The sequence below is a fragment of the Podarcis erhardii genome (genome assembly GCF_964252035.2).
Source record: "Podarcis erhardii genome assembly, chromosome: 2".
NCBI lineage: Eukaryota > Metazoa > Chordata > Lepidosauria > Squamata > Lacertidae > Podarcis > Podarcis erhardii.
The window spans coordinates 71,790,105-71,811,944 of NC_138498.1; the positions used below are offsets into that span (position 1 = coordinate 71,790,105).

At 41.9% G+C, this 21,840-nt stretch overlaps 1 protein-coding gene across 3 annotated transcripts in view; it reads left to right on the forward strand.

Moving 5' to 3' along the window:
- The window catches only part of RBM6 (RNA binding motif protein 6), a 58,233-nt gene extending 38,169 nt beyond the window's left edge, over nucleotides 1–20,064 (forward strand). For 2 of the 3 annotated variants that reach the window (XM_081851285.1, XM_081851286.1), the window contains exons 7-21: nucleotides 5,017–5,091; nucleotides 7,219–7,279; nucleotides 7,939–8,232; nucleotides 8,504–8,664; nucleotides 9,511–9,608; nucleotides 10,048–10,090; nucleotides 10,554–10,611; nucleotides 12,814–12,905; nucleotides 12,995–13,147; nucleotides 14,728–14,817; nucleotides 15,698–15,958; nucleotides 16,854–16,928; nucleotides 18,278–18,375; nucleotides 18,778–18,907; nucleotides 19,804–20,064. In XM_081851285.1, coding sequence (XP_081707411.1) covers nucleotides 5,017–5,091; nucleotides 7,219–7,279; nucleotides 7,939–8,232; nucleotides 8,504–8,664; nucleotides 9,511–9,608; nucleotides 10,048–10,090; nucleotides 10,554–10,611; nucleotides 12,814–12,905; nucleotides 12,995–13,147; nucleotides 14,728–14,817; nucleotides 15,698–15,958; nucleotides 16,854–16,928; nucleotides 18,278–18,375; nucleotides 18,778–18,907; nucleotides 19,804–19,929 — 1,815 coding nt within the window. In that variant the 3' untranslated portion in view covers nucleotides 19,930–20,064. The remainder of the gene's footprint in view (nucleotides 1–5,016; nucleotides 5,092–7,218; nucleotides 7,280–7,938; nucleotides 8,233–8,503; nucleotides 8,665–9,510; nucleotides 9,609–10,047; nucleotides 10,091–10,553; nucleotides 10,612–12,813; nucleotides 12,906–12,994; nucleotides 13,148–14,727; nucleotides 14,818–15,697; nucleotides 15,959–16,853; nucleotides 16,929–18,277; nucleotides 18,376–18,777; nucleotides 18,908–19,803) is intronic. The other variant, XM_081851284.1, reaches the window with a different exon arrangement.
- Nucleotides 20,065–21,840: the final 1,776 nt, after the last annotated feature.

Genomic DNA, 21,840 nt, shown 5'->3' on the forward strand with positions numbered 1-21,840 from the left:
CAGTTTGTGGGTGGGTGGGAGAGTGGAAAGCCGCATTGTGCGGGTTTCTATTAATAGGGCCCAAATTGTAATGATCAAAGTGTGCCATCCATTTTTAAAAGTTGTGGAATGATTCAACATTAATCAACCTTAGCCCTGAGCATTAGACTACATGGATTTTGAAAGTATTTTAAGATATAGTGTGAAGAGTTGGGCAACATTTTCTGTTAACATTGCAATTCAGAAGGATTTTTCTGTGAAAATAATACTATTTCTTGACACTAATTTTTATTTCAAAATGGCAGTCGTATGGTAACTGTGTTGTAAACCAATTTACACTTAAACCTGAATGATTAATTCCTGAAGATGTATTAAGACCACATATCTAGATTTCAATTAACGAAACAATGGCAAGGGCACCAAGCATCACACAGCTGCTAGTATATGGAAGTGAACTTTAGGCTTGCTTTTCTTAAGCAGCAGTCCGTCCGTCCCCCCACTCATCCATATTACATGCCATGAGACGATCTTCAAAGCAGTTTGAGATATGGGTGTGTATATCAGATCTTTGAAATTAAGTTCACAACATTCCAGGTATTTAATTCCTAGTTGTTGCTTTTTTGTAGAGCAAAGCAGGTTTGGAAGGACAATTCTGTACTGCACTTAAACTTACCTGCACGTGCCTCTTTTCCCCAGTTACTTTTTCCTCACCTCATTCATGGGGTTTTAGAAGCATATTGGCAGTGCAAGGAGAGGGGTGGTTGTAGTGGGTGAAAAAGGTTTACTCTCTGTGCTTCTCTGCTGAAAATGGAATGCGCCGGAAGCTGTTTTATGCATCTCTGTGTTTAACATGTCATTTGGCCCTTGTTATTAATGCTTTATAATCCAGAAATGTAATGGTGTACATTTCACACCCACCCATCAGCTCTTCTTATTTCTTATTTTTAAAAAGAAAGAGTATGTGAGTATGGTTGATACCCAGTAATATCCACCCACTTGTTCAGTGACATCCACTTGTGCAAATGGGACTTCCTGTTTCTTTCCCCCTACAGTCCTGTGTGCCCCCAAAATCTGTGACAGAGGGTCCCCCAACCCTCCAGGGCAGTTGGGGGCTGCAGGTGGGAGGGGAGAGAAAGGAGAAGTTCCTTAGCGTGAGCAGATGCCTTCCCATGCTACATTGGCTCTCACCCTTTGACTATTACCAGAATGTGCCATTTATGGTGATGATCTGTCTGGGAATAAAACTCAGTGTATCAGAGACTGCTTGAAAATCTCTGTGTATAATCTGTTTTGGGAATGGAAAATAGAAGCAGCATAAAGACACGTCTTGGGCATGTGAGCAGGGGGAAGGCTAGGATAAAAATGTAATAAGAAAAATTATTCTTAAAATAAGAAGTGAAATGTTAAACATCACTTAGGTGCTTCATTCTCCTTCCTTTAAAAATGTGCTAAAGTACAGAAATGAGTTTTAAAGCTATAGTCTCTGAGATAGAAATAGAAAAGGGTTCAAAAAAACCAAACCCACCCAACACCTTTTCCCTGGAGTGTTTTCCTGTGATGGCAAGAAGTTGGTGAGCAGGCTAATGTAGTTTCTGACTACTTGAAATTCTGAGGGATCCAAGGTCAATGCAGCATTGCTAACACAGCCACTATTAAGCGGTTCTTATAAAGAAAGAAAAGCTTGTTGTTGATGACTGCATCTGGTAAGTAGTAACTATGATTGTTAATAAAGTAATATAAAAATATGCTAATAAGTAATATAGCTATGTTATTGTTCATGAATGATTTTTGTGTTTCAGGAGATCAGCTGTTTCCAGGTTGGAATCCACCTCACATTTAGGAATATGTGGAGCGCAACGAAACTGTGATCTTCAGTTTGAAAATCTGAATTGGAACATCAGAGTATAAAAACACAACGAACCGAAGAAATTCGTATATTACTGCTGTTAACAAATTAGCCTTGATAGACAGAAAATACTTTGGTTGTCATAATCTGACTTAAGTAAAAAATTGTTGTAAAAACAAAGGCTCCTGGTTTTTCTTTCATTTGTGTAGGACTAGAAGAATACATGCATTTTCATTTAATATATGACTGATAAATCATGCTTTGAGTAAGCATGATAGCTGAAAGCATTTGGAAATAACAAAATTAGCAGAAGTAATGTTTGGTACCTATTTAGAAGTGTACATGTTTGCGTAAGACCTCTAAAAGATTTGATGAATACAATACAGACATTTAGTAGCAAATTTGCATAGGCCCAACCCTTTAACAAATTAATGAGCACAGGCGGGCACCAGAGTTTTAGCATCAGAGTCTGACAAAGTCTAGGTTAAGGGGGAGGCATGCTGTACAGTGTTCCTGTCTGTGAAATGAGCTAACAACCGGGCCAGAGGTTATCCCCAGAGGAAGATACAATTTAGGGAGCCAATCAGAAAAGACCCTCAAATTTTGAAGGGAAAAGGTCAGAGTAGATAAAAGGCTGTTGTCTGAATGCGCTAGTGGGGAAAGAAAGGAAGGAAGAAAAACTAAACTCAGGGTTGACCTGGAATTAGAAGCAATATATCTGTGTATGTTGCTTAGTCTTAGCTTAATAAAACTTTACAATTAGTTTAACTTGCTTGATCTGTCATAGCTTGCTTTAGTTTGGGTTGACTCCAGAAATGCATGTCTTCAAATATGGTAGTAGGATATCTGCTGGGGCTACACTTTACTGTTTCACCACAGAATCCTCACAGATGATAAAACTGACTAATGGAACTTGAAGGGAGATGATGTCTGAACCAAATTATAGAGAACAAGTTTGGATTTGGATATCCATTGGGGGGGGGGAATACTGGTTTTGTTGCTAAATAGAATATTATTGGAGTCACTTGTGAATACCACTTCGGTTGGAAATTACAAATCTATCTAGGGAGTGAGTAGGAAATTGAATCAAGAAAAACAAATTATATCTGCTAGGCACCTTTTTATCTTTACTGTCATGGGACATATGCATATCTCCCGTAAATAGACATTAAACATGCCCATCTTGGGAGCTTTTCTTAAAACGACTCTCTTGCCTTTATTCCATGGAACTAATATTTGAAGGGCTGTCATATATGGTAAGACCCAGTTTTGTACCATCAGATGTGACAGGACTCCCCCCCCCCTTCCTGTAACCCTTCATGCACACACCCTATCTGCTCTGGCAGGTCCGCCAATCCACTGGAGTTTATAACAGAACTCTGGAGTGATCGTTCCTTTGTGTTTTGTCAAAAGAAGGTGCCGGTTTTGTTTGTTTCTGTATTTCGGTAAAGAGCAATGTGTTAGTGCCAGAAGCACTTCCTTTTAAAATGGTGCTAGATATGTGGCCGTCACCTTTTCATCATAATTGTATCGATGACAGGTTAAAAGTGTAGAGAGGCGGGTATTTTACTTTCTTCTAGTCATCCTTTGAAGCAACCGACTGTTCTGATTACAGGATATTTCTTTCGTTTTAATAAACTCGAGTACCACCTATCAGCTGAACATTAAATCCTCTTATGTAGGCCATCACAAGTTTTTAGTGCTTAATATTTCATAAGTAGATTCTAACTGGCAAAGTGTCACCTGTTTGCTTTCATCATAAGACGAGCTCTCCTGAGAATCTCTTGAGATGTAACCTACCTTTTCTGACAAAGTTTTAAAAGGAGACGTGTTTTAAGATATTGCTTAAGCCTTGTGTTCAGCCTGCAAGTCAAGCATCTGGCTTGCCAATGAAATAAATATGCATCCAAGTTTTAAGCTACATGTAAGGAAAAAGTAATTATTATTTTTTAAGCCCTAAAACTTTCTGCACTACCACACACCATTTAGGATCAGGTAAGGGGTAATAACGGGTGGCGCTGTGGGTAAAACCTCAGCGCCTAGGACTTGCCGATCGTCAGGTCGGCGGTTCGAATCCCCGCGGCGGGGTTGCCCGGTCCCAGCGCCTGCCAACCTAGCAGTTTGAAAGCACCCTCGGGTGCAAGTAGATAAATAGGGACCGCTTACTAGCGGGAAGGTAAACGGCGTTTCCGTGTGCTGCGCTGGCTCGCCAGATGCAGCTTGTCACGTTGGCCACGTGACCCGGAAGTGTCTTCGGACAGCGCTGGCCCCCGGCCTCTTAAGCGAGATGGGCGCGCAACCCCAGAGTTGGACACGACTGGCCCGTATGGGCAGGGCTCCCTTTCCCTTTATACCCCACCCATCTGACTGGGTTTCCCCAGCCACTCTGAGCAACTCCCAACAGAGGACTAAAAACAGAATAAAACACCAAATATTAAAAAATCTTCTAAACAGGGCTGCCTTCAGGTATCTTCTAAAAGTCAGGTAGTTGTTTATTTCCTTGACATCTGATGGAAGGGCGTTCCACAGGGCAGGTGCCACTACCGAGAAGGCCCTCAGCCTGGTTCCCTGTAACCTCACTTCTCGCAGGGAGGGAACCGCCAGAAAGCCCTCGGAGCTGTACCTCATATGACTGGGTAGCAGTCATATCAGCACAACATAGCTCAGTCAGGGTTGTGGGTTCAAGGTGAAAGATTCCTGCAGGGGTTGGACTAGATGACCCTCATGGTCCCTTCCAACTCCAAAAATCTACTAAAACATGCTGTTACATGTCTGTGCCACAGTGACATGGCAGGCAAACTAGACAAGCAGTGGCTTCTTTACCACAATGTCTTTACCATTAAATTTGCTTTATTAAGTCCAGCCTGTATTTGTAGCATATGGCTAAAACTTAGTTTGATCATCTCCATTTTCTCTTAACACGCACATGTATAACCTTTATTAAAGGCAATACCATTTTGCCTCTTCTTTGTAGAGTTAACTTGAGATTTTTGCTCTGTCAGCTTATAGAAGTATAGAATCGATGTATCTGAAATGCAAGTCACCTTTTCCTTGTTTGTTTTCATTCATTTCCAACATTTCAGGTGTTTAAATCAGCCATATGACTTTCCCCAATAAAGTCTCTCTTCAGGTTTGTTTGTTTTTGTTACGTTTGGCATGTAAATTCTCCTTTCTCTTTTTGATTTTAATAGGGACACCTTGTGATTGGTGGTAAAGAAGTGACTCTGGAATACAGCCAGTCGCCTGAATTCTGGCACTGCAGGCGTGTGAGTATATGGAAAGAGAACTGCAAGTTATCTCAGAAAGAGAATTGAGAATTAGACCACAGATACAGTGTATTGAATGCTATCCTGTTGGTGTGCTACTTTTTGGGGGAGAGATCTCCAGCTGCTAAGAATGTCCTGGGTATATGTGTACCATTCCTCTGCTGAGAAAATAAATGTGATTTTTTTTTGGATGTGGAATCTTCCTAAGCCCACATGGGATGGTGCTGCCAGGGTTTCCCCATTGGCAGGGGAGGGAATGTGCACAAAACCAGACGCTTTCTGAGTTGAGAATTCTTTCTTGAATTAAATGAGGCTTTTGTGAATTGGTGTCTAGTATAAAAATCCCAGAGGTATTTCCCCCGTTTATTTGCTTTATTTATTTGTTTATTTCATAAAATTTATACACCACTTGACTGTAAGAAGAAAAAAAAAACAACCCCTCAAAGTGGTTTACAACTTTGGTAAACAGTAAAATAAAGAAAAAATTATAACCCTACTTTAAAACATACAAAAGTTGAAGTCCTAAAACAGATTAATATTACCTCAACTTCCTAAGTATCTGGGTAGGCTTATCTAAACAGCAGTGTTTTCAGTACAGTGGAGCCCCGCAAGACAAACGCCTCGCAAGACGGAAAACCCGCTAGACAAAAGGGTTTTCCGTTTTGGAGGCGTTTCGCAAAACGAATTTCCCTATGGGCTTGCTTCACAAGACGAAAATGTCTTGCAAGTTCCTGCGGGTTTTCCCCCCCTTTCCCCCCCTTTTCCTAAGCCGCTAAGCCGCTTATTAGCTGATCCGCTGATAAGCCGCTTAACAGCTGATCGCTAAAAGCCGCTAAACCGCTAATAGCGCTAATCCGCTAAGCTGTCAATGGGCTTGCTTCGCAAGACGAAAAAAACCGCTATACGAAGAGAATCGCGGAACGGATTAATTTCGTCTTGCGAGGCACCACTGTATGCGCAAAAAAGAGAGAATACAGTGAAGGCGCCTGCTTGATCTCAATAGGCAGGGAGTTCCAAAGTGTAGGAGTTGCCATACTAAATGATCAAGCTCTTACAAATGCGGAATGGGCATTATTTGGCACCTGCAGTACTTTAAAAACAGACATTAAAAGTAAGGAACCTGCACTACTGCAAAATGTTTTGTAATATATAGGGCTGCTGTAAACAATGAAGATAATAAGCTTCCCAGGTAGCTTGATCAAGAGCAGGTTTTATTACAAGTAAATTTCAGTGAAGAACATAAGACTTGGATGTTGCCACTGAGGAGTGATGATAATAGCTTTGAGATATTGTTCCATTGAACTCAAGACCTCTTCATGACACAGGCTCCGGTGCTGCTTACCTAAGGCCTAAACCACACTATGAGCAAATGCATGGGAGCTGCCTGCTTGCGTCTCTCCAATAATGTGTAATTTGGGGGGCAGGGGAAGCATAATGTGTCATTCTGTAAGTATCCTTCCTCTCCCTCCTTCCCTCCCCCACCCACCCCAATTCATTTAGCTGCCACTTTCAAGAGTTGGGTAAACACTAGCATGACAACACATGCTTTTTATCTGCACAATACCATGGAGATTGGGGCAGATGGGGCTCAACAACCTGGGAAGAAGAACCTCATTAATCTTGGAGAAGGAAAACTCTGGTCTCAAACCTCTGCTCTCTTGCGGAATATCTTTGGGACAAGAAAAGGCTTAGGAGTGAACCCTACACAAATCCGGAGTGGAGCCCTAAGACGGTCGGATGGTGCCTTGTATGCCTCCTTCTGGGAACTCCTACAGCCAAACTGGTGCCAAACATATTGCTCTGCTTCCCTTTGGACCACATCAGCGAGGTCTTGTCATTTGGGCAGCCCAGGACCACCATATGTATTGCCTAATGCAGTGGTTTCACTTCATCCCTAGAGGCGCACTCCATTGTCTCTCAAAACAGACAGATGCCAACAGCCCTGGAGATGTAGTTGGTAGTACACACACACACACACACACACACACACACACACACACATTTTGATGCAACATTCAGCTTATGCTTTAACAAAGCAATGGCATTTGTATAAGAGCTACGAAGTATATTGGATGGAGAAAAACATTTTAAGTGTCTTTCCCTCATGCTGTTCCTCTTTCATTGCAGTGTAAAGTGTCCACAGTAGGGTATCGTTCATCCTGTTATTACTGCAGACTCCCAAGAGATGGTGAGCCTACTTTTGTTTAATTGACATTTAAATAAACAAATAGTAGTGTGAATGCTAAGTGAATAAAAAACTGAGATGCACGTGGCCCTCCAGATGTTGTATACTGCGACTCCCATTGGCACCAACAACATCTGGAGGGCTGTAGGTTCCTCAGCTATGATGTGCTAGCAAATATTGCCAGCGTTATTTGTAGAGTTATTGCGTTTCTTTCTGCAGATGGTTAACTTAAAACTAGTCAAGCACTGTCCTTGACAGAGCGATTGGTCTGGACTTGGAACAGTCTTTAAGTTTGTATGAGTTGCAATACTTTTTTTTTTTCTTGAAAGTGCAGTGTTTCATCTAAAGACTCTTCAGTAATGCTATGTTGGCAAGCTGGCACTACCAAAGAGAGAGGAAGGGAAGAAATTACCTCCCAAGCTGTTAAAGGCTAATGATGGAGACTTAGAGGAACAAGTGGTGCTACTCATGTTTATGCTGATCCTTGTATCTGGTTTGTTAGTGTGATCCTGCCTATCACTGGTGTAAATCCCTAACAAGTCTATAATATGTAGACGGCTAAGCTGAAAACAGTTTTCACTAGTACATATAAGGGACTAAAAGAACAGTTTTAATACAGTGGTTACTGCAGACAGGGTTTCACTTGTTTTACTTTTTGCTAGTAACAGAAGAAAAGGTTGAAAAGGGGGAGGAAGAGTTATCTGAGGAACCAACACCAGAGGAAGAACCTCTTAAGGACCCTGCTCCCCCACAGGAACCTTCTCCTCAGAAACCTACCACTGAGCAGGGAAGTCAACCTCAGGAACCGGAACCCAAGAAGGATGAAAGTAGGGAACAATGGCCTTCACAAGAAAAGAAAAGGGACTCTGAATTGTACCCACCTCGAAGGGAGAACCAAGAACATGGTTCAAGAAGAGAATCCATGGAAACCAAACATCAGGAGGATGAGAGTAAAAGTAAGTAGATTATGCTTGCAACCATTTGGTCTCACTGGCTGAGATCATAATGGATACTTGGACTTGAGTAACTTGCAAAAAGAGGCTTGAATTGAAGCTTGCAGTTTAGAATACTCTTTGTGTTCTGCAGCATTATTGATTTTAACACTGAGTAGTCTTCAAGTCAGCTGAGCCTAATACCAGGAGCTTTTGACACAGGATGACAGAAAAGATGAAGTACATTTCTCCTCCTGAATTAATATTTCACTTTCTCCTTGTAACTTTGTAACAGCAATTATGCTAAAACGCATCCCTCGCTTCACTCCGCCGGAAGTGATTGTAGGACTTCTGGCACCCTACGTCCGCTTGTCTACTTCAAGTGTGCGTGTCATGAAGAACAAAGCCGGTCGGATGGGCTACACCTATGGCTTCATTGAACTGGACTCTCATGCTGTATGTTTTCATTCGCCACCCACCACCACACAGTATAGTATTGACAATTCTATGGTAGACATACACTTGTGCAAACAGTGTCACCCGTCCTGTAGCTCCCCCCCATGTGCTTCATGGGGAAGGAGAGGAATAACAATTCTGTCAAATCTGGAGCAACCCTCGATGTTTTCCTGTGCCTTTATCTTCTTATGTGACGGAGCCCCCTTCTGGCTTGTGTTTTTTTGTATAATGTTTAGTTACAATATTGGAACTTCTTCTTCTGCCTTCTCTGTCCAAGGCTAGCCAGCAGTGGTTGATAGTTAATGCATTAAGAGGATGCTCTTCCTCCTGATGTGGCCATAAAGCTTCTACTTTATAGTTTATTAAGCACAGCTCAGTGTTGTCTCCAAACACAAAACTGTGGTTAACCTTAACTATGGTTTACAAAAACAAGCCAGCTTCATAAACCATAGTTTGAAGCTGACTTGCTTTAGAAAACCATGGTAGAGAGTACCTATTTTGTTTGATTTCACCTGTAATTCTGAGCTATAGTTAGTCAAACTTCTGAACTCCTCGTGGCTATGTATCATAGTCTGGGTTTGAGCTTTTTCTTCAGGGCATAAAGGCTGGGCCAAGAGAAAGAGTATGCCTCGGATCAACTGGTGTCAGAGGGAACTGGTGACCAAGAGGAGGAAAGTGAGAGCTCCTTTGGGGACTGGTGGGACTCACTTGGACTTAGGGCCGCTAGAGGAACTTGATGGGTGGGGGTATAAATAATAAAATTATTATTATTGTGACAACTTATTTCTGGCTTAGTGGCTCAAACTTGTCTCCCCCCCACCCCCAACTGGATTCTTGTCTCCACAGGAAGCAGTCCGCATAGTGAAGGTTTTACAAGATCTGGATCCCCCAATCAGCATAGATGGCCGTGCTGTGGATGTAAACCTAGCCACCGGAAAGAGGAGGTAATAGAAACCTCACTAAAAATACACAATTATGACTCTATGTTATCAACATATGCTTTTACACCAGGCATCAAAACATTCAGATTGATGCTTGATTAAACATTTGAGGGAAGTTTTGCAGAGGACGTTGTTTACAAAAACAAAACAAAACAGTAGCGTTATGACGATACGCAGTTGAATCTCCTTGTTAACGTGGCTGTGAACTCAGCTCATAGTTCCTTTGCAACAATGTGGTGATATCACATCTAAGCCATTGGAAGGTAGTCATAGTGAACATGAGCAACAGCCGACTGAGCTATACAGCCAAGTTTCTTGTTGACCAAATGGCCCACTGAAACTAGTAACGTTAGAGTGAAGCAAAAGTAACACTTGCCATGTATGTAGAATCTTCAGAAAACTTCAACTGGTATTAATTCAGATGTTCTCTTTCTGTTGCTAGAAATGAATATGGAGACCACAGTGATGTTCCACGCTATAGCCAGGTATGCTTGTAGTACAATCTGTGATGGCACTCTGAGGGAATTGACTCCTGCCTCAGCTATGCGGACACTGAGGGATTGAAGAGTTTGATTTATGAGTGTTTACTGGCATTCTTAACTATTCTATAGAAGTTGCCACGAGGGAAATTACCTGTATTTTCCAGTATTGGTTCAGATTACTGCCCTTCCAGTTTTCCTCCATGATGAGCAGAAGAAAGTCATCTCTTCTGTAGGCATTTCGGTAATGCACATCTGATCTGACATAGCGCCTTTTGATGTCAATAGAGGACCACTTAATGGCTTTCCTGAGTTGCACATTTAGGTCAGAGAAGCATACATCGGTGCCTTTTATTGCATGACAACCCAATACATGCAGATTAGTCTGGAGTACTTTGAATTGTGGGGAAATGTCCACCAGATGTTCTGCTTTCTTGGTTTGTGTTTTTAAATGCCTTTTCTGTATTAGGGCAAGCGGGGCTCAGGTGACAGGAGAGGCGCTGACTCACAGAAGCGAAGATCAGAGTGTAAGACTCAACTTCATTTTCTTGTTACTGTGTTCTTCTGGTCACTTTCTACTTGTGAAAGCTCAGTGTCCTTATTCCATTTTTAAAAAATGTTCCTTATAGGGTTATATCCAGCAAAGCACTGCTGTGAATGTTCCATCAGCATACAGATTTCTACTTGTGCAACAGAACATTCTTCCCTCCTCTTCCCCCTGTGCACCCCCTAAATCTATTCTAGGGGTTTCCCCAACCCTCTGGAGCAGATTTGGGGAGGGTACAGGAGGAAGTCTAGTTGTGCAAATGGAAATTCTTGTGCTGACAAGATGTTTTGGTTGAATTCTGACCATAGAATTGTTGACATTTTCAATAACAATTATAAGTTTTTGCAAATGCACTTTTCAAAGCTGAGTATGCTTTGAAACAAAATGAAACGTGTACACCAGCCTGAAATTTCCTGTTTTTTGGATTTTGTATTGGACATCGAAGATTTTTCAGTGAAAATGCGTGTTGATCCTATGTTTGACTTTTATTCTGACTGCAAAATCTTGCAAGAACTTTTTCTGACTTGAAAAATTCAGCCAAATCTAGTGTAGAATCGTAAGGCTTCCCTGCGCTATATGTGGCTTGCCTGTGAGCCATATCTGGCTTACCAAGTCATAGGAAGTAGACATTGGTCCCCACAACTTTTATCTCCTGATGGGATCAGGAGATCAAGCTATCTGTCCTTTAGAGAGTGATTGGAAGATAGAATCCCTCTGCTTGTTCTTTAGAGCCAGGGCCTTCTCGGCTGCGGCTCCAATCTGGTGGAATGCTCTGTCACAAGAGACTAGGGCCCTGCGGGACCTGACATCTTTCCGCAGGGCCTGCAAGACAGAGTTGTTCCACCAGGCCTTTGGTCAGGGCGCAGCCTGACTCCCTCCTCTGGCAACCTGCACAGAATTTTGCTTAATTGGTTGCCATTAATTTGATTTTAATTAATTTTGACAAATAATTTTTATAATGAAATATTTTTAGAATGTGTGATTATTTGATTGTTTGATTATTTGATTATTGTTAGCCGCCCTGATCCCGGCTTCGGCTGGGGAGGGCGGGATATAAATAAAATTTATTTTTATTATTATTATTATTAGAGAGCTACTCCAAAAGGTAGCCATAGGAATCTTTTATCTCTGATCTCAGCACTATGTACCATAGCACTGATATTGAAGATTACGCCTGGTCTTTAAGATGAAAAGCCAGCATTTGCCTTCTCCTTTAGCGCTGGAGTGGGGAGTGCTGCAAGTACTGGTTTTGTGTATGTGGCTCTGCATGTGTTTGTATATGAGAGGGTACATGTTTCAGTGTTTAATTGCATTTGTGTTTGTGTGAGAGAGAGTGTGTATGTGTGAGACTGAGCTCTGTGAAACTGCTGAGTGGCTCTTGGAGGGATGACTGAATGTCTTTGGCTGAAAAGTTAGCTCTCCCTGCCCTACATAATTACCAGCTTAGAAAGGGTATTTGGAGTGATACCAAATGCAAACACTAATTTCTTACATGCACCCCAAGATCTGGCTTGGTTATAATTTGACTGGTTCTCTTCTGTTGGATTGACACTTATTGGAGGCCTCAGGAAATGATCAAGCAAAAAAAGGGACACCTTCTCACTCCTTGGAGAGAAATACATTGGAGCACAACGTGTAGAGATGTGCAGTGCTAGTCACCTCGTCCTTATTAAATTTTTAGGTTGAAATTTCATCATCTAGTCTCTGAGCAGGATAATTTCTACCCAAGCATTACCCCATTCTTTCAGGGCTGGCCTTACCATAAGACAGAGTTTCAGGGTATCTTTAAGCAACAGCAGTTACAGTGGTACCTCGGGTTAAGTACTTTATTTGTTACGGAGGTCCGTACTTAACCCGAAACTGTTCTTAACCCGAAGCACCACTTTAGCTAATGGGGCCTCCTGCTGCTGCCGCACCGCCGGAGCACGATTTCTGTTCTCAACCTGAAGCAAAGTTCTTAACCGGAAGCACTATTTCTGGGTTAGCGGAGTATGTAACCTGAAGCATATGTAACCTGAGGTACCACTATTTAGTTTAATATATATTTATTATCCTGGCAACCCTTTTGGAATCTTCCCCCTCGAACACCAGAATGTCTTGGGCCATCTCTGTTTTTATTTAAATAATGTTTGACATCTTCAGAAGTATATGATGTTTGTCTTTACTTCTTTTTCCCCCTCAGCTTCCTCTGATGTGTCCACATTCATTTATGATCCAGACACTGGAAACTATTTTGACCCCATTACAGGGGTATACTATGATCCCAATACTCAGGTGAGGGCATGTGCATGTGTGTGCTCACTTTGCCATTCCAGTGCCAGGAAAAAATATTCTGTAAACATGTGCCAAATATCTCCTTCCAGAGAGATGTTCCAATGGGTCGAGAAGCATCTTCATCCCCACCACCACATACTGGGAGGAGGCGCAGGAGCCAGGATAGGGCAAGTGAACGAGATGAGCCATCCAGTAGAGATAACCGAGAGAGAAGAGAGAGACACAGAAACAAGTCGGCCAAGGTAAAATATCTGCGCCATCATCATTCTTATGAACTGTACAAATTGGCATGGTCCAAAGATTAATGCTGCCATAGTCAAAGCTTGCTTTTGCAGCTAGGCAAGTCTAGGAACTTGCAAAATATGCAATAGATCGGGTTTAGCCTAACCTGTAGATAATCCAATTTCCTTTTAAACTCATAATCCTTTTAAGGCACCCAGCTTCTTCATGAGCACAAAAGCTCATTTGATCATAAAAATAAGCAGCTCAAACACTCTTTCAAAAGAGGGCATGGGTTTGTGGATCCAGAAACCAAGTGCCACTAAACCTAAGTGTGTATTTTAAAAGATGCAAGCAAAGTGACTAAAATATAAAAATCATTATTTGTAGAAAATATTATGATTCACTGGACTGTTGAGATGGTACACTGCAGATCACACCACTTGAGTGTACACAGCATTTTAAAAATGACCATTCACTCTTGAAAACATACAATCCTACTTAGTCCCTGAAGTTGCCAAGAGAGCAAAGCCCAGTTCACATCCAGAACTGAGAGTTCCAAGGGAGGTGTTAGTAAGTCCATAAATGGGCACAAATAGTTCAGTATAACTGTCAATACAGTGGTGCCTCGCAAGATGAAAAGAATCCGTTCCGCAAGTCTCTTCGTCTAGCGGTTTTTTCGTCTTGCGAAGCCAGCCCATTGATGGCTTAGCGGCTTAGCGCTATTAGCGGTTTAGCGGCTTTTAGCGGCTTATCGGATAAGCGGCTTAGCGGCTTAGAAAAAGGGGGGGAGGGGGAAAAACCGCAGGAACTCGCAAGACATTTTCGTCTTGCGAAGCAAGCCCATAGGAAATTCGTTTTGCGAAGCACCTCCAAAACGGAAAACTCTTTCGTCTAGCGAGTTTTCCGTCTTGCGAGGCATTCGTCTTGCGGGGCACCACTGTATTATTTTCTTCTTTTGAGATAAAAGTTCTGAGAGTGACAAAGGACTGTAATTTGATTTACAGGCTGCTTCCTCAAATTGCTCAAGCTTCCAGTTTTCCTGTGACTCATCCTGAATAAATAGGAGAATTTTCCAGTAGTTAACTGGATATCTAAAATACCAAGTTTCCATGAACAATCTGGTCTGATACTTGTGGTGTAATCTCCAGAGAATCTTACGTGCTAAGAGTTACCCAGTAAATGAATGCATTGCACTTGCCCTTATTTAAAAGCTAGTTTGACTTGATCTGAACAGGGAGGGAAGAGCAACATTAATTGAATTCAAGAACAGGAGCTGAAAGCATATTTTCAGCATCTCATACAGCCAGTAGCAGATTTCAACACTTGGCATACATGTTCCTCCTTACAGCTTTGATGCGCTGTTTGCTAAGTATCTACCAGCTACACAATCCCTTTGGAACACCCCTCTGACTCTCAGCCACAGTTTGTCATTCTTAGATGCAAAAGAGTATAACTGAGGATAGCAAAAGTAGGAGAGACAAGAAACCATGTATCTCCTTTATGCTTGTTGCTGTAAAGGTACTAGTAAGAAATGGTTGGAGGCAGGCAGTGGGGAAGTCGAGCTGGCAATAAGTTTTAACTCCCAGTCTTAATGTTTCAGAATGAGAATCCAGAAGAAAAACTTCCTGCAGAAGATGTCTTTAAAAAACCACTACCTCCAACACTGAAAAAAGAAGAGAGTACACCCCCAGTAAGGACTTTACTTGGCATTTGTCATCTGGAACATTTAATTATTATTTATTGATCTTATCAAGTATGAGGCTTACTGTCCTGCTGAAATTTGTCGGGTGCATGTTGTAGTAAGCTAGTCAGTCACAATTCTTAGCATTGTAGCAGAGAAAGTGCCCTGTCCCCCTCTTTCTTGCAGCAACACTGAATGGACTGCTGTGTGGTTAGGGGGCCTCTTGGACTGTATCCCTAAACCTACTTTCAAGTGGGAGCCATTGAACTTAGTGGGGCTTACTTCTAAATAAATTTGCATGCATAGGATTTTGTTGTTAGTGTTTCTCTTGATGGGCTAAGTTGTTTAGATTTCATTTCTCTTCATATCAGTTTTTTTAAAATTGATTGAAAATGAGGAGAAATTGTAACAGATTTCAAATTGTCTGTGTAATGTGCATCAAAAAAAGCAACATGTCAACAGGAGCACCATGTGCAAGACAGAAGAGGCAGCAGTGCTGACTTAGATTTGGTCTACACATGCAGCAGAAGGTTGCATTCAACTTGTGAGCTAGTTGAATGGCCTGTACCGTTTCAGTCTCTTGTTTCAATCAGGGATTGAGTCAAAGTCAAATTTATGCAACAATAATACCAGTTCCCAATTATCTCTATTTTGCATGCAGGCACGCTTTCCGTTTGTCTTCTTACATTTTGGCTATCAGTTTCCCCCCTAGTGAGTTCATGGTAGAGGCGAGATTCAAACCAGGGATTTCCCTGATTGTAGCTTAGTCACTTAGCAACTGTACTAGACCAGTAATACATCAGTTAAGGCATCTAAGACCTCAGATCCACTGAATTGGCTTTGGTTTGCATGTGGTTCTCATTCTGCCCCACCCCTCCCACCCCTTCAGCCAAAGGTGGTGAATCCTCTGATAGGACTCCTAGGAGAATATGGTGGAGACAGTGACAATGAGGAGGAGGAAGAGGAGGAAGAGGAACCACAGCCACAGCCTCCACGGCCACCAGTGCAACAGGAGGAACGGCCACAGAAGCTTGAAAATGATGAAGAAAAGCTGACTGACTGGAATAAGTTAGCATGTTTACTTTGCCGGAGACAGTTTCCAAATAAAGAAGTCCTGATCAAGCATCAACAACTTTCCAATCTTCACAAAGTAAGAAAAAAAGCAGCCCATTCAGGAGCATCTGCTATTCATACTTCATTTAACAAAACTTCTCCATATTTCACAAGTGCCTCTCAAAGATGTAATTTTTCCTGATTTCTCTTTCCTTCCTGTATTGTGTCCTCCTTGAATGCACTCCTTTCTCTTTTCAGTGCTGTGATCTGCTAGTGTTATGCCTGCTTCTGAAAACAGATTCAAATCCTGGTTTCAGATTGTGTTAACCACAAGGCAGGTGTAGCATTAAACCATGGTTCATACTGAAAAGGGACGGAGGAAAGAGGATGGTACATGTGAGCTTGTGGGAGATATCAGAAAGTGTTAGATGATCATTATGATCCTGTTTTCTCTTTCCCAAAAATTAGCTCAGTGCAAACCTTTCCAATCCCCTTCTCAGCAGAAATAAAAATCAGAACAACAGTGATAAATTAACAACAGTGTTAGATTAGCCAAAGGCTTCCTAAAAATCCCAGGTTATACCTGAAAGGGAACAGTCATTGCCTGCTGAGTTACTCTGGGGAGGGCATTCCATCAAGTTGGTGCCCAAGCTTCATTTGGCAATGACACCCGAAACAAGGCCTCAGGTGGCCATTTTTAAGAGAATGAAAAGCTGTCTTTTTAGGAACAGAAATACATGGAATGGATATGAATAAATTTAGTTTCTTTGCTTTCATTTTGCACTCTTAGGTATATTTATTTTGTAGTAATATGTACTCAGCTGTTGGAATTCAGTATAGCACTTCGTTTTATTTCCAATTGTTTGCCCATACATCCTACTATCTCGCAAAACTTAAGAAGTGGCTAAACATTTTACATGGCTAGAATAAATATTTTTCATTGCATGAAGTGAGACAATTCAAAAGCTATTCATCCATTTTGCTTCTTACAGCAAAACCTAGAAATTCATCGTAAAATAAAACAATCGGAGCAAGAGCTTGCGTATTTGGAGAGGCGAGAACGTGAGGTAATTACATCTGCTTTGTATGGTCCTGTGCAGCTGTGGCTCTGCATAAACAAAACATTAATTCCCTGTGTGCCCCACCAATGCTTACTTGGGGGTGGGTGTGTGTGTGTGTGTGTGTGTGTGTGTGTGTGTGTGTGTGTACACACACACACACACACACACACACACACACACACAGTGCAGCAGGTATCTAGATTCCAGGTCCTGAAAGTGAATTAAACAATCATCCATCATCTATCCAATTTTTTGTCATGCCGTAACAGCCTTAAGCAGCACCATCAGTTGATATTGAGAACTTTCCTTTGTGTGACCTCTGTGCCTCCCTGAGATTTCCCTTGCCATCTGGAGAGTGCTGTTGTTTACCTTGTTTTTCTGGGTGCCATTAGTCTACCTGCTATTTAGAAATAAAGTCAAGTGCCAATAAAGGCTCCAAGTGGGAAAGAATTAAGCAACCTGATCGTGTAGGAACATGGTTTGTTATAAACACCCAGCCCTGGGGATTCTTCTCTTAGCGTGCACAGAGACTGCACTGGCTCTCATCTTGCCTTGATAGGGAGAGACACAAAATGGATCTGTCAGAAGATGTAGACTCTTGACTGCTAAATTTATGCCCAAAGAAAAGTCTTGCTTTCAGTGTGCAGCAGTGTTCTTGGATCTGAATGTCAGGCCCCTCTCTGTCTTAATGCTAGCACTTCATTCCACACTTCCAAAGAAAATTAAACACCCTGAAAAATAACCAAATGGTTTCAATTTTATGGAGATGCAAGATCAAAGTGGCTGATACTTGTACTTTGATATTACATTGATAAGTTAATAAGATGGGTAGGCTCTTGTAGATGCTTGTTTGGAAATGTCTGGAAAATAAAGCAAGATGCTCTGTTGCAGTGCTGAGGGACTACAGTGGTGCCCCGCAAGACGAATGCCTCGCAAGACGAAAAACCCGCTAGACGAAAGGGTTTTCCGTTTTGGAGGCGCTTCGCAAAACGAATTTCCCTATGGGCTTGCTTCACAAGACGAAATGTCTTGCGAGTTTTTCCGACTTTTTTCCCCTCCCCCCCTTTTTCTAAGCCGCTTATCTGCTTATCCGCTAAGCTGATAAGCCGCTAAAAGCCGCTAATAGCGCTAATCTGCTAAGCCGTCAATGGGCTTGCTTCGCAAGACGAAAAAACCGCTAGACGAAGAGAATCGCGGAACGGATTCTTTTCGTCTTGCGAGGCACCACTGTACTGGGGAATTTTTCTCCACTCCTTAGGTTAGTTGCACAAATGTATAATTTTTAGTGAATGAATGCATTTTGGGAGGGAAAATCTGGGATGCCATCTTCACTAACTCTACCTTTTAATATAAAGGGAAGGTTTAAAGAAAAAGGAGGTGACAGAAGAGAGAGATTTGAGGAACGGAACTCTCCAGAGAGAAAACGACCGAAGAATTTCAGGAATTCTGAAAGGTATTGGGACATTCTTATCTCAAAGTTGTTTTTGCCAACTTATTCCGTAACAGTGAAACAGGCTGCTTTGCAAAGTGTGGTCTCTCTTTGTTAGAGGCTCAATGACTATCTTACAGGGATGCCATAGTAACGGCTTTGCTGAATTGACAGATGGTGGTGATGGTGGGAACTGAAGTGCCTCTCAACGCTTTAGGTTGTATCCAGCTAAGTTCTATTCAGAATAGATCTACAGTATTAAAATTAACGCACCCTGGCCTAGATGCTCATTCTTGAGGCAGCTAACAGCCCGGCTCCTAAAGTTTCTTTGCCTCTATAAAACACGCTATTGCTTATACAATAATTTCTATAGCAGATATGCTCCTGAAAGTTTATTCATGCCAGCATACTTACATTTGTTTGCAGTGACTACAAGCCCTCAGATAGAGGAAGACTGGAGAGCAATAACAAAGGAAGCCGTATGATGCAGGCTATGGGCTGGAAGGAAGGTTCAGGTCTGGGTCGCAATGAACAGGGCATGACGTCACCAGTGGAGGTAAAATTCTTGTGTTTGCAAAGGCAACTGTTTTGAATTATTGCATCCTACAAGCATGAACAGTATCCCTGCAATATCTCTGCTTACTGGCATCTGAAGTGCTATTAGTGGAAGTGAGGTAAAGGGTCTTCTTGGTTTCAGCACCCAGGATATGGAATATCCTGCCCTGGGAAGTCAATCTGTCCTCCTTATTAGCAGAGTCTTCATTTGAAAACATTGCTGTTCTAGTTATATTTTTTGTTAACTCCTGTTACGTTAGCTGTCTTGAGCACTTAACTGAAGTGGAAAGTGAGGGGTATCGTTTTTTTTTAATGTGGTTGGCAATACTGGAGCAAGGTGGGTTGTGGTGCTGAAGGTGGGATTCAGAAAAGAATCCCCAAGAATGGAGGTGGCATAGCATGGCCACTTAAAGGACCAAACACTCAGTGTCCTTATTTACAGCATTTTTTAGGCAAAGCTAACTGGTATTAAATTATGTATTCTCTGTACATTATCCTTACTCAAAGCAATATTGTTAAGCTATGTTTTAAATAGCTTGAAATGGCTTTTGATTGTTCAGGTACTCACTTGAACACACAAAGGGCTAAAACTGTCTAGAGATAGGGGTGTGTGCATGTGCAGGCAAGTCCTGCCCACAATGTCCCTGCATGGGGGCTCCTTTCTTATTTTTGCCCAATGAGTGGAAAGACATGAGGAGCCTCCATGGGTGGGCTTTTGCGGGGAGGGGCAGTTTTCACCCTCATGAGTTTGGTGAATGCCTGAACTGGACCTGTCTGTAACATGCCAAGCAATGTTTATTCCTTCTCTAGTGATAAGAAGTGCACTTGGTGAATGTTCTAGGTGCAAGTATAACTAGCTGCTTTTATCTCTCTCTCTCTCTCTCTTTATTTTTCCAGGCTGAAAGTCGAAAGAGGGGAGCAGGATTAGGGACCCAAGGGAGGCCCAGCAGAAGGCAATCTAATGAAACGTACCGAGATGCTGTGCGGCGAGTCATGTTTGCCCGCTACAAGGAACTTGAATAAACCTGGAAAGAAATCCCACCATACCCAACACACCCCATACCCTTCGGCCCTTCTTTGTGTCTGTCTTGTTTTTTGAATCAATGTTTTTTTGCTGCTGAAGTGTGTTTTTGTTTTTGGAATAAAACAAAAAAGTCAGTGTTTGGTCTCTTCTTTCCCTCTTTCCAGATTTTTGAGCTGAATCTTACTGGAGAAATAGTTTCTGTTCAAATCCCTTTGAAATGATAGTACATTGTTATATAATTGCCTTATTCTTTCATAAAGTGAAAGAAAATAAGATTATTGATATACAATGAACAACATGGAAATATTAAAGAAGTAATAAACGACTTCATAAGAACAGAAAGGGAAATCGAAAGCAGTGCAATGTTACCAAAATAATTGATACAGCACAATGTATAAAGAAAATAACAGCAACTGCATAAGATTAACTGCCAAAACAATAAAGCAAGTATACATGGATACAGATATTATATATAATTACCAAGCTCTACATTGCAGTCTCCTAATACTCACTGCAGCCCATCTATTTCTAAAGCACTGTAAGTTTCCTAGCTGTTCTAGCCACACGGTATTTTAGCATTAAGCTGAAGAGAAGAATCATAGTTGATCACCAGTCAGGTATGCTGCTGGTTTTAGCCACAGGCAGTGCAACCCTAAGCATAGCTACTCAGAAGCAAGTCACACAGTGTTCAATGGGATTTAATCTTAGGTAAATATGTATAGGATTCCAGCCTGTAGTATGGTACAATATTATGAGAACCTAGTATTTTTTCCGCCCATTTGATGAGTGGCCTCTTAACCTATGCTATCCTCTTAACCTATGCTTTTACAACAAATGCCTCCTTTCGGGCAAAGGGTTTAATTCTTATTAACCTGGGGTGCATTTAAACAATGTGCAAATTCAAATGTTTGGGAATAGAAATACACAAACCATTTTAGGCCACCATTTTCCTGTTTACAGCTTCCACACCCACTACTGTATCCCTGCTGGGGAAACCTATATATGCATCAGTATGATACCAGCCTTACTTCAGAGTTAAATAAGGCTGTGCAGGTGAGAGATTGTAATCTGAAAAAATGATGGGGAGTGGCTGAACTCCTGAGTTGCTGCAGTTCTAGTAAGATTTTCCTCCCTGTTGTTACATCCACAGGTCCCAAGTCACATCCAGTTGTGCTTGGAGCTCAGAGCCAATGTTCTCACTGGAGCCAACTTCAGCATAAACAAGTTTAGGATGCTTTCCCAACTAATGTGCTTGGTTACACATTTAGCTAATAATGCTTTCAGTTTGTACAGAAACCATAAAGCTCCCCCCCCTTTAAGTTGATAATTTGAATTTCAAACAACCTTCCTAAATACCAAAAATGACACATTCTCAGAGTGTGTGTCCTTTTGCAGCTAAGACAGCACCATCCAACACACACAGGAGGCAGGCTTTGGGAGAATCCCGGGGTTTGCAAAAATACAAAACGTATTTAAGAAAGAAACCCCAAAGGTGTGGCAGCCAGGAAGCGATCCACTGTGGCCACATCTATTAGAGAAGCTCAGGGCTGGCTGAGACCAGGAACAGGACGATCTCTACACATGACAAAATGTTGCTGCAGGTTTCACTTGCAGTTCCCTAAGCATTAGTCCTTTGTAAATAGTAGCTCAAAGCTTATTTTTGGAAAGTCACCGTTTTGGCTGAACTCTTATTTCTACAGGCGCAGTCATTCTGCGGTGTAAGGTATCGCTCCTGAAAGTGGCTGTTGAGAGATATTTTGGTATTGAGAGGCATCCCACCTCTACTCACCCGCGCCAGCCATTTTGGGGAGGGTTAGAATTCGGGGGGGGGTGGTAAAATTGGGAGATTGCTTTCTTTCTCGCCCCACTTATGTGGAGACCATCTTCCCCGCCATTTCATACGGTGAGTA